General features: G+C 38.0%; 1 protein-coding gene across 10 annotated transcripts in view; it reads left to right on the top strand.

The window, feature by feature from the left end:
• The window catches only part of ATP2B2 (ATPase plasma membrane Ca2+ transporting 2), a 276,349-nt gene that overhangs the window by 160,731 nt on the left and 103,339 nt on the right, over positions 1-12,279 (top strand). For all 10 annotated transcript variants that reach the window (XM_067303868.1, XM_067303867.1, XM_013945288.2 and 7 more), the window contains exons 4-5: positions 10,710-10,967; positions 11,734-11,859. In XM_067303868.1, the coding sequence (XP_067159969.1) occupies positions 10,710-10,967; positions 11,734-11,859 (384 nt within the window). The remainder of the gene's footprint in view (positions 1-10,709; positions 10,968-11,733; positions 11,860-12,279) is intronic.

Below are 12,279 nucleotides of genomic sequence, written 5' to 3'. Positions count from 1 at the left end.
TGGTTGCACATTTTCTTACTCAGTGACTTTCAGCCTGTGGTCTGTGGACCTCTAAGAACTGAAATTAGTAAGCAGTTCTTAGTAACTCATTCTCTCTGCAGGGTTGGTAGGTTGAAAAAAGTTGAGAATTAGTCTTTAAATGCTGTAGATATGCAAAGAAGCCTATTGGTCCGCAATCACAATTTCATGTTGTACCCCAATTCAATTTTTAATAGATCTGATGAAAAGCCTATCCAGTTTTCTAGGCAAAATCAACTTTTTCAATACTGTCTTGCAAGCTTTCGTAGTGTATCTGTTCAATACAGTCATCTTGGTTAGAACATATTGTTTTAAAGCAAAAAAAAAAAAAAAAAAAAAAGGAATGTTTTTTGGAAACAAGTACTTTTTGTTTATATTAGAAAACAACCAAAGAGTGATGAAACAGTACAAGCATTCATTACTCAGGCAGATGTCACCCTCAAAACCTTTAATTCTTCTAAATGTTCTGCTTCAGTCAGAAAGAAAATGAGGCTGATTTATAAGGATTTAGTAAGCAAGAAAGACAACTTTCAGTCTGATTGTGTATTCAGAAGCATTTGTTGCTCTATACTGATTTCTAATGCTTTACTTAAGTTTTTACTTAGGAAAAGGTCTATCCAATTCAAGTGCCTTGATGATAACCAGTTTATGCTTAAGCAGTTGTCGATTTCCAGGCTTCTGTGCTGCCGGGTGTTTTCGATGATCTGCGTTGGGAGCGGTAGGTGAGGAAGCGTTCGCCTGCTCCTCTTCGTGCAGCTGCATTTAGGAGGCCGCGGCAGCTGTCGAGGATTGCGGCAGGAGAAATGGGAGCATTGCTCTGCTTGTAGAGACTCCTTCAACAGCCGCCGCTCTAGCTCTCCGGCTTGGTTGCTCAGAGTGCCCAGGTAGTTAGGACTCCAAATGTAGCATGTTTTCCTGTGACTGTACATCTTTTCAGCAGTTTGTTCAGGCCCTAAAGGGGACTTCTCTGTTTAATAAGACCCTGCTAAGATAACTTTACCCCAGTAGTTGCAGCATTCCCTATGCAGCTTTTTCTTATAGCAAGGATAGAATTGTAACTCAAACGTCCTTGAATTTATCCAAATGAAAAAATGTCAGCATTCATATGGACAGCTACGTCAGGACTAATATCAAGCTAACAGAGATTCTAATTTCTACCTTTCAGATTTATTCATAATGTTTTGTTTGCATTGGCATAATGGCCTATTTCAAGTATGTGCTTACAATATATGATCACGAAAAAAGGCATTCCTTTCCCTGTCCCTGCCCCCCTCCTTTTTTTTTTTTTTAAAAAAAAAAAACTCTGAGTCAACCACTACCATTTATATTAGTATTCCGGCTGTGTGATTTGGAGTTCTCTGAGATCGCAGTCTCCTACGTTATTAATTCCATTTAGTATGTATATCTTTCAAATTGAGTTTGCCTATTACATTCAGTTTTCTCATAGTCCTGACATGTCACCATTGGAAGGGAATGCCGCGTTTGTGCTGCATGTTCTTCTTTTCTGCAAATTGGTTTGCCCTGTTGTTGATTCACTCTAAACGTAAACGTTCTTCTGATATAGCTGAATCACTTCAGAGTTCAGCGTCTGTTCAAAACTGTCCCCAGAAACCCAAACTGTAGATACTGAGACAGGCCACTGAACAAAATTTCATTGCAAAATACTGATACATGTTTTCATTCTGCATTAGAACTAAACCAAGCTCTCTCTTTTTTTTTCTCTCCCATGAAAAACCCTTAGAAAAGAGTCTAAACCTAATGACAGAGGCAGGAGTGTTTAAAGTTAAGACCTTGTTAGCAAGTTAAGCGCCTGCTTGTTAACAGGTTAAGCGTCTGGTCTGCTTTTTTGGAGCGATGACTTAAACGTGGAGAATTTCTTAACTTTTGGGCAATGGGATTGCAGATTATTGGCACTCTTCATAAAATTATGGACTGAAGAAGAGTTACTCTCTAGATGAGCAATCATTGCACATACTTTGCATGTGCAGCTCAGCATTCGGTTAAGGCTTGTACGACTGGGGTGTGAATGCCATTTCCATACGTCCAGGGTGAACGCAAAGAAACCTTCATCCTTACCCAGAAATTCCATTCTGGACATTGATGATGTGTACTGAAATAAAGTGTTACAACAGAAACAATTGGTTTTGACAAATGTAAATGCTTTTTACGTTTGATTTAAAATTTGTCAGTATCTCTGTAGACACAAATAATAATTAAAAAAGCAGGGTTTTTTTATGGAACAGTTACAGGTTATGCCAACAGACATATAAGCTGTGTATAAACTGCATCTGTACTAGAAAAGTTTATGGTTACAGTTATCTTGGCAAATCCTTCCTAGGGTAGCCAGAGCCCTGACAATCTGACCGGGCTGATAGTCTTTACTTCTCTCAGTTAACCTTTACGTAATTAATTACTTACAGAGTTTGAGATTATTTTGCATCATTATTTTGTCTTTTTCAAAAAAGTTTTTACTGTCTCATTCATTTAGCAATTCATTTTTATGTTTATTATTGTAGAATAAGTATTTCTGATAATTTGTGAAAACATTTATTTTGCAAATTCTAGCTGTATTGCACTGCAAACATATTTACTGAAAACATAATTATGTGAAATTAATTGCTCTTTTATGACTGCTTGGATGAAAATATATTGTATTGGTTGTTTTATAATATGTTTATCCTAGTTTTTACCTTATTCTAAAATGCTCACAAATGGCCTACTTCTAGATAAGTCAAGACTGCGCTAAAATTTTATTCAGTAGATATTTTCTTCTGAAACTTCCTGATTACAAACTTCTTGATTCTTAACCTCCCAGTTTTCTAGCTGGATATAAAGTCTGGCTGACTGGCTGTTTTCTGAGTCTCTATCCCCCACTTCCCTGGGGACCATCGTCTTTTGGATGGAATAGAATCTGTGAGGTTCTGCTCATCCAATATTGAATTTGAAAATCTGAAAATACAGATCTAGAAATATCATACATTATTAGGTATCTCTGTAAGAAGCAACGAGAAGGAAAAAATAGGTTCATGCACAAAATCTCAAAGTCAGCAAGGAAAACCCGATTTAAGTATCACTCTCTGCCAAGAACTGGTAACTTTAAAGAAAATATGGGAAGGATGCTATATGCATTGTGAGCTGGAAAAAAAAATATGTGCATCACTGCCAAAATACAGATGGGATGAGATGGAACATCAGTTGTCAGGCTATGTCATTTGTCCAAAGAATGTTTTGACTCTGGTTTTGCTCAACTATTTCAAATTTATTTGTTCAATATTGTTCACAAGCACAAAGTATGCTTAGGGAGCAAATTCATTACTGGATGTCAGCAATAGTGATTGATAACATAAGTTTAAGACTTGAGCTGGCTTCAGTAAGAACAGATTAAGAACTTGTAAAGTGCAAAACACGCAACAATTGTGTCATATGGGACCGGCAAATGAAATACTTGTTTCATAATGTAAAGTGACCTACATCTGGATCCTACAAATCTGTGCTGGGCAGCAAAAAATTAAGTCCCATAGATGCCTTCTCTTCATTAGAGATGTGTAAATTGTGGACCAAATTGGGCTGCTTTTAGATATCGTTAATTAGATAGTGTTCCAAGTCGCCAAACACTGCGCACTTCTTAGCTCTTGAGTGGGGACGTGAAGTAATGAGATGTAGAGCTCTGGGATGAAATATCAGATCTTCTCACCTGTTTCCCAGGGGTATACTCCAAAAGTAGCAAGTGAAACTCTGTTAGGACGTGACCTTGCAAAGCCTCTTTCAGTACTGGCACTTGAGCTCATATGAATAAACACAGAGGGCAACTTCCCTGGTCTGACTATCATACTTGAACACATTGTTTTACCTATCAAATATTTGACCGTATTTTCCAGCCTTTTTCCAGTGCTGAGGAATGTACCATACAACTCTGGTTTCGGTTGTCGAGGATTTCCCCTGCTACCCCCAAGAACAGGGTTCCAGATGACGATTGCCGTGTGGACCTTGCTTGCTAAGCGGCAGCGTAAGGAAAGGGAACCGAGTGTGACGCAGGAGTAAGTGCCCGGCCCGGCTCTCCTGCGTTGCCTTTGGTGAGGTTAAACCCCGTCCTCTTGACTGGTGCCCCCAAAAGCTGTTCTCCTGCAGGTGCCGGTCTGAAGAAGCCTGCTCTCCTGGGCTTGCGTGGATATTTTAGTCGGCATTTCTCTGCTCACCAATGGTTGTGGTGAGGCTGAGGACGTGTGTATGTGCTTGCAGTGCTGTTTCCTTGAACGAAAATGTCGAAATAGGTGTAAATATTTAATATTGAACTCTGAAGTTGAAGGTTACGTAACTGGCATTCGGGGACAGTATCTTCTTTCAGCCGCAGCGGAGGTCTTGTGTAACCAGCTGAAGCACCGCAAAGTGGGCAGGTCTAATAGCGTTTTCAAGTAAGTGTTCTGAAATCACGCTTGCTGCCTACGCGAGCATCAGAAACCTTACACCTGTGTTGTAGAAACACCTCATTGTAGGAAATCCCTTCTGCTCAACCGCTCACAGCGACCAGCGTGTTTCTGGAAAACGCACTCGACTTGCTACGCGTGGCTAGAAAATATTTTTCGTGGTTGAAGGAGTCCTTGAAAAGCAGGGGCGGAGGAGAGGAAGCCCTTCGGGCCGGAAGCTCGGGTCAGGCAGTGGCTCCCGAGGGCCGGCTGGGCTCCTGCCCACGCGGAAGGGCCTCGGCGCCTGCCTGCGCCGTCCCGCAAAGCGGTTCAGGAACAGGCAGTCTCGCTTCGCACTAATTTAATGGCAAACGATAAGTTGCAAAAAGGAATTTTTCACATAAACATTGCAGTATCTTTTGCAACTTATAGATCTTGATAAGGAAGGGAGTTTATGATCTTTATTACATAATTTTTTGGTTATTGTTCTTATTCCTACCCAGATGAATACATTTGACGAAATAAGTAACACCGCTTGTGATGTTAGTAACAAGAATCCAGCTCTATTAATAAAAAGCTGTAACTGAGAGCAGCTCAATTGGCTTTAATGGTATCAATGCTGGAGTTGCAGCTAAGGAAAAATGACTTTACAGAAAGCTATTAAATAAAAAGTTTTAAGCGCAGGAACTCTTGTCTTTCTGATGACAAAAACAGTTTGACTGACTAAAAAAATTGCTTCTGGGGGCGTTATGAGATTTTCCTAGGGAATTTAAATGCCACGAGGTATTCTCAGCTTAAAAATAGAAATGTGTAGGTTGAAATGAGTAGCTGAGAGGTATGCACTGTAGGTTGGGACTTAGGGATACAGATGTTCTGATTTTTTTTTTTTTTATGAGTATACTTTCTCTGATTTAAAAATTACCATGGTCCAGCTTAAGGTGATATGGTTTTTAATTACAATTACTATCCCAGTCAAGCAGCTGTAGAAAATCTCTTCATATCTATGATGACATTTAAAAGATATATGAGATAAAAAAAATATAAATAAGATATAAAGGATATAAGATATATAAAAAGATATTCTTTTTAGCCGCACAGTGCTTATACATCTCTTTCTGTATTTGCCCTGGTTTGACTGATATTATGAGGAACATGTGTGTTGAAGTGGTGTCTGTGAACTTGAAAGCAGTCCAGCTTCCAACTGCAAATGATCTGGCAACTCTCAGATGCTGCTCCCTCACAAATAGGGGCATTTTCCTCCTCCCTTCCCACTTCGTGGCTTTCACCACATTCAAAGGAGGATTAATATCATCAGCCAAGGTAATCTTTCCCTGTCAGTACCAGTGAAATTCCTTGCTTACCATCTTATCCGTGCATTTTAATCTGCTCTGATAAGCTTTCCCAGCCTTTCTCACTTTCCGCTTATGACAAACGTATATGATATTTATGATAACGTCTTTTCTATCATACAACTGCCTTCCCATGTGCCATGCCTCCATTTTCCTTTCCTATTTTTTCTTCCAAAAATCTTACATATAGTTAAAATGTTGCCAGTGCAGAGAAGGCTTCTCAGGCTAGTTTTGAAATGAGTGGCACTGAAGCGCGTGCCTGGAAGGGCTCGCGCACCGACTCACTGCCCAGGTGAGTTCAGCTTCACCGTTCAGCTTCCCAGGTTCTCGGGCACGTTTTGTAGCCCACAGCTCTTGCTCCCAGGTTGCTGGCAGAGATGTGTCCAGGTTTAGCCGATGAGATTAAAACCCAGGGTGGTGTGATTTTGGATATACTGCTTATGTATGTTGGTTTCAGTTACTCTCCTATTTTTTCCTGAACCCTCTTTACCCTTGATGTATGTCTTTTCCCTTCATCTCCTTTCTGTAGAACCGTCTTTCAACAGTCTTTGCTGACCTATTTCTGGTCAAATTTTAAGCTTTTAAAATTCTGTTTCCGCAATTTTTTGATGATGATCTTTTGAGATACTCTTTGGAGGACACATCCCGTTTTGTTTCTGAACGTTTTTTCAGCCCCTCTGTCAGGTCCTCCCACTCCTCAGTGGGTGGGAGGCTCACCTGTATTTTCTCGCACACTCTTTTTGGATAAGCTAAGCCACTGCTATGACTTCATCTGCTTTTTCTGTGCTAAAGAAGTTACAGCCCTTCACATTCCTGACTTGCAGTCAAGTCTGTATATTCTCAGTTTCAAACTAAGTATGCATTTTCTGTCTCATGAGGATGGGACTTTTGGGAACGCACGCACATATGGCATGTGTTCACAGTTAGGGTAGAAAATGTTTCTGTATTAAAAACTTGATCACTTTTTGAAAATGACTTCTCTGATGGATAGAACCTATGTTGAACAAATTTTAAATGACTATCTCACAATTCATCATCTTGGAATTAAAACATACTACATTCACATAATCTACAGGCATATTAAAAATACTTTCATGAGGCTTTTCCATCTCTGCCTTTCAGTAATAAAATCTCAAGTATTTTTTGCAGTAATGTCATGAACCAGGTACTACCTTTTGAAAGCCTAACAGCAATCTTAGATCTTAACACAATTTTTAAAGGTCATATGAACAATCCTTGTATACATTAGATACTTTAAACTACATTTTGCATGGTCTGCTGAGGCATATTATTTTTTCCTCTTTTGTTTGTCTTATTTATATTCCTTTTTTTTTTCCTCTTGTGTATAAAGTTGATACTATATTACTGTGTACTAGGGAAAAGAGAACAGACCATATAAGATGTATAGTATAGAAAGCATAAGTGTTTTTTTCTCCTATGAATCCATACATTTTCTTCCTATAAGTGCATATAGCTCTTTCTGTAATTTTGAGAAAACTGTGTGGTATAATGGCAGAGGAGAAAAAACAGAGAAGAATTTTTTCCTTAAGTATATGAAAAAGAATTCTACAAACATATAGCAATAGAGATTCAAATTTCCATTTTTTCTATTAAAAGGGAATGTTTATATTTATTTTCTGTTCAATATTTATATTTATTTTCTATTAAAATGGAAAAGATAAGTTTGAAACAAAACCACAACATAGTTCAATAAAACGTTTCTTGCCAGCTAGGTCATCTCTTGAAAGGCAGGTGGCTTTTTTTAATTTCACATGTTCCTTACACACCTGAAATTCTGCTTCCTCCTGATTTTGAAGGCAGGTGAATGGATTGGGCTGTACCTAAAACATACCGATAATGAGGTACTGGTTTTTTTCTGACAGCGAGGACCACCATTGACCTGACACCTGGGAGCTGAGGATTAAATTCCCTCATCAGCCTGAGCAGATAGGAATTAAAACAGGGCATGGTGGGCTGGTCGGGAGGCCAGGAGCAACTATAGCCACGAGCAGGCTTAGATTCCAGTTTGGGTCCGACCAACTTGACTGCGGTCCTCAACATCACGTGCTGAGCTCAGATCCACAGAGAGAGAGAGAAATTGAATTGGTGCCTCTCGTATCCGGGCTGACTATTTTAATCCTGAGTCACGCTGGATAAAAAGAGGGTGAGCTGTCCACTTCCTGCTCCTGTCGCCTCGAGGGGTCAGTCTGCCTCTTGGTGTTGTCACTTAACCTGGCCAACGGGCACCTTCGCCAGCAACACCTATTTATAGTGTTACAGAAGCCAGGCTGAATTTCAACCACAGAGGATATTAAAAGTAACTCAGCATCTCTTCCATCCATCTAAAACTCGTATTTTTGACCATGTCTATAACTTAATTTCCCTTCTAATGGTGCTCTCCCCCAAAATTTCTTTCCTCCCCTCAACATACCTTTCCTGCATTTGAGTTTAGCTTTGTTTGATTGAATGAACGGAAAATACATGAAGCGCATTTGAATCCCTGTGGTTTTCACTGGGTTATGGAGAATTTTCACAGCATTTTAAAAGTAAAATCATGAATCATTGTTCAATCCTGAAGCTTGTCAAATTTAGGGACACTTTCCAAGGACTTGACTTGAGCTCAGTCTGTTTTTTTCCAAATTTTCTCATTTTCTTACTGTTCAGCTGTAATATGAAGAATGAATTATGTTCTTTGTGCATTATCTATGAGTAAACACAGTTCCTTTCACCTTGATAATAACATCTTGTATCATTTACATGCTATGTTAGACTACTTTTTGTGGTTATTTGAACATATTAGGAATGGTATTGTTTATATCAACATAGAAATCGGTCCATTCTGATAACACATGCATACATCATTAATTCCATTGCTCAAGTCAAGCGGTGTTTTTATTTTTGTCTATTTGTCAGAATGTATTTTTTATACTAAACTATTTTCACAGATAAGCTTTTTTTTCCTGAAGGGATCACAGAAATCCTGTTCTCCAAGCCAATCGAAATACCATGTGTTAATGCTAGGTTAGCATGCACTGCCGAGCTGTCATCCGACTGACCTAGTAATTCTTTGGAATAATTGCAATGACTTTATCAAAACTGATAGCTTTCTGCTGTGGTTAGAGGATATTTTACTCAGCTAACAATAAAATTAGTCTACATATATGTCCAGAGGCATAATGGGATTTTTATGATGGTTTGTCTCTTTCAAAGGGTTGATTTTTCAGGTATGCTGGTATAGTTCAGATTAAAAACTGAGGCTGTGTTTTTTTGTGAGAAGTGGGAAAGGAGGTATGCTGGGTAAAATGAATAGGATATTCGTGATACTTAATTCTAGATCATATCTAATGCAATATGAATAGTGAGTTTTTTTCTTTTATTTGCCCGAACAGAATTAGGTGCTCTGGGAAACATCTTAATCCAAACAAGGCAAAAGTGAAGCTCCTGGTCTGGAAAAGAGATCTAAAATCAAGCATTTAAGATGATTTAAAGGTTAAACAGGCAAAGTTCAATAGTCTTTCTAGAAAGTAACTTTCTGCAGTGGAACAAATTGTACCTGTGTTTTGTAGATTGCATTGCTACTGATTTTAAGCAACTTAAGATACTGAACCTACAAAAGGTTGCTTAATTTCCTTCTTGGGTGCTACAAAAATGATTACTTTAGTACCAGTCTTGTACTACAGGTAAAAGCTCATGTGGTTCATGTGCGTTCTTGCTCGGAAAGTCCTTTTGCTTGGGAATGTACTTTGCCTTTCAATTAGGATAAGACTCAGTTTAAACTATAGAGGAAATTGGTAAAAACTCTGTTTATTTAAATTTTCCTTCCGTTCGCTTAGTGTGGGTCAGTCTTTAATACGTTTTTCTTTTTTTGACTTTTGGTAACTTTGTTACTCTTTCTATGCAAGAGCAGTCACTTGGCTGGTTAATGAGTTATGATGCTTATGTTGCAAGGAAATCTTTGTGGTTTAAAAGTAGAAATCAAATTACTTGTTAATTCCCTCTATTATGTGACAAGTGATGAATATTCCAAAATTAGACTTTAGTCATAAAGGGAAGCAACACAGTTGCTAAGTTGCTAAATGCCCTAATACCTGGATAAGACAGGAAGCTGATGCCAGGTGCCTACATAGGCTATTTCTTCATGAAAAAATAAACATTTAGATCTTAGATCTTTAGATAACTAAGATTTAGAATGATTTTTTTAAATACTATGGTAGCTGTGATAAAAATTATGTACCTGTTTTTATATAAGCATGTATCTATATCTATATTTCTTTGTGAGGAAGTTACTGACTGTAATATGTTCATTATTAGTTATTTATTAGGTTGCTGATTAGTTCCTATTAGGCAGTCCTCAGAAATTTAGATATTTCAATGTTATAAATTATCACCACTGTTTCTCATATTTCTAAAGTGGAAACTCACTAATCAGTTAAGTCATAAACATATAAATTCTATTTGGATAGTTACATATATCATGTATTTTGTTGTTTTACTAATCTTCCACCTAAATAATCCTAAACTCAATTTAATCCTATTGCGTTCTGTTACTCATTGTTTTAGTTCTTGTTGCCACTCCTTAGTAAGTCTTTAGTATTTTTGGAAATGCTTGCTGGCTCAGGGGAAGCTGTCAAGCCTTCTATGAAATAAAAAAATCCGTGCCGCCTTTTCCTGTTTGTTTAGTTTGGGTTTACTCAGGATAATTTGTTCAGTAGAAAAAATAGAAGACCTAAACTTCCTATTGAAATTTTTTCCATATTCTTTTCCTCAGACATCTTTATTTCTACTTTATTTTCCATTCTATCCTGTTTCGTGTAGCAGGTGGTACTTTGAAGAGCAATTCTATTCCTTCACCTTGTCATTTCACAGCAAGTTTTTTTTTCTTTTTCTTGATAAGTCTAATCTGTGCTTGACTGAACGATTCCTCATGCCGTTTTTGCAGGATGTGGTACTGCGGCAGGAGGAGCTGAGGATGAAGGTGAGGCTGAAGCTGGCTGGATTGAAGGTGCTGCCATCCTGCTCTCTGTTATTTGTGTCGTACTCGTCACTGCCTTTAATGACTGGAGCAAGGAGAAGCAGTTTCGTGGACTTCAAAGCCGTATTGAGCAGGAACAGAAGTTTACTGTTGTCCGAGGTGGACAGGTTATCCAGATCCCAGTGGCAGAGATAGTAGTTGGTGACATTGCACAGGTGAAATATGGTAAGTTTTGTCAAGTAGGCATCTACTTTTTTGAACTTCATTTACTTCTCTTCTTCCCTCATTCCCCTGTTGAACGAGATAAAGTATGTTTGGGACTCACTTCTCAGTCCGTGATTCAAAACATAAAGAATTATGTGGTGGTGTTATTGTCCGTAGTAGCATAATTCCTACCTTTTGCTGTTAGGGCAAAAGAAAAGCTTGATCTAAGATACTTGCTCTAAAATTGCATTTTGGTAGCCTTATTTTTGTAATCTTCACTACCTTTCACTGACAAGAGCTGTAATCCTCTTTCATGGAGGATTTCAATATTTGGCATGCTTGGTTTCTTTTCAGTTAGGAATAAAAGGAATTATTTTTAAATGCTCTGTGAAAGGGAATTGTGCCCCCATGCTCGCTCTGCTTGGGAGGCTGCTCCGGTGCTATGAATCCTGCAAGTTCTCCCCAAACGGGGCATTTCTAGTGACTGGATGCTTTATGGTTAAGTTCACCATATGTGAACTGTGATGATTATCATATCTGATACTGCGATAGCGTTAGGCAAAAAATATTTGCAATACACAGGCCCTTCCCTTATAGGTTTGTGAGAAAAATCGGGGTAATATGGACTAATGTGGATAATATGGCTAATATGACCTAATGCGGTAGCTGTTCCTCCACCTTTGCTTTCATTTTACATTTTAATGTAATTGTTGTTTTATAATAAAAATCATTATGCAGTTCTAAAAGCAATCTTACTAAGCCACTATTACCATGTTCTTACCGAAAGGTGATCTCCTACCTGCCGATGGGATCTTTATTCAAGGAAATGATCTTAAAATTGATGAAAGTTCTTTAACTGGAGAGTCAGACCAAGTCCGCAAATCTGTTGACAAAGACCCAATGCTACTGTCAGGTAAATCTGCCTGGATTCTTGCTGAGTTCATCTTATGCACTGCTTTGTTCATGCTGTTTTCTCACCACATCATCGAGTTTTGGTAATCTAGATATACCTGATCTTTTGAACACTGGCCTTGGATATTTTTCATACAATTGACATGCTTTTGGTTTTTTGATTTTGTGCAATTATTTCTGATCATAACATTTATTTTAGAAAGTGAAAAATAACGAGACGTTCTTAGAGGAAAAGAAAAGCATCATTCTAGGAAATAACAATTATTTTAATTTATTACATACAAGGTTTAATTTAACCATTAATTTTTAATGCCTTTTAAAGCATTCTTAAACACTTTTCTCTGCATTTACTAGAAAAAGAAACAGTAAATGTGTTAGAAGGAAATGAATAAACTAAAATATTGTGGATTTGACTTATGTT

This window comes from Apteryx mantelli, chromosome 12, assembly GCF_036417845.1.
Source record: "Apteryx mantelli isolate bAptMan1 chromosome 12, bAptMan1.hap1, whole genome shotgun sequence".
In the NCBI taxonomy this organism is placed as follows: domain Eukaryota; kingdom Metazoa; phylum Chordata; class Aves; order Apterygiformes; family Apterygidae; genus Apteryx; species Apteryx mantelli.
This window is presented reverse-complemented; position numbering and strand designations above follow the sequence as displayed.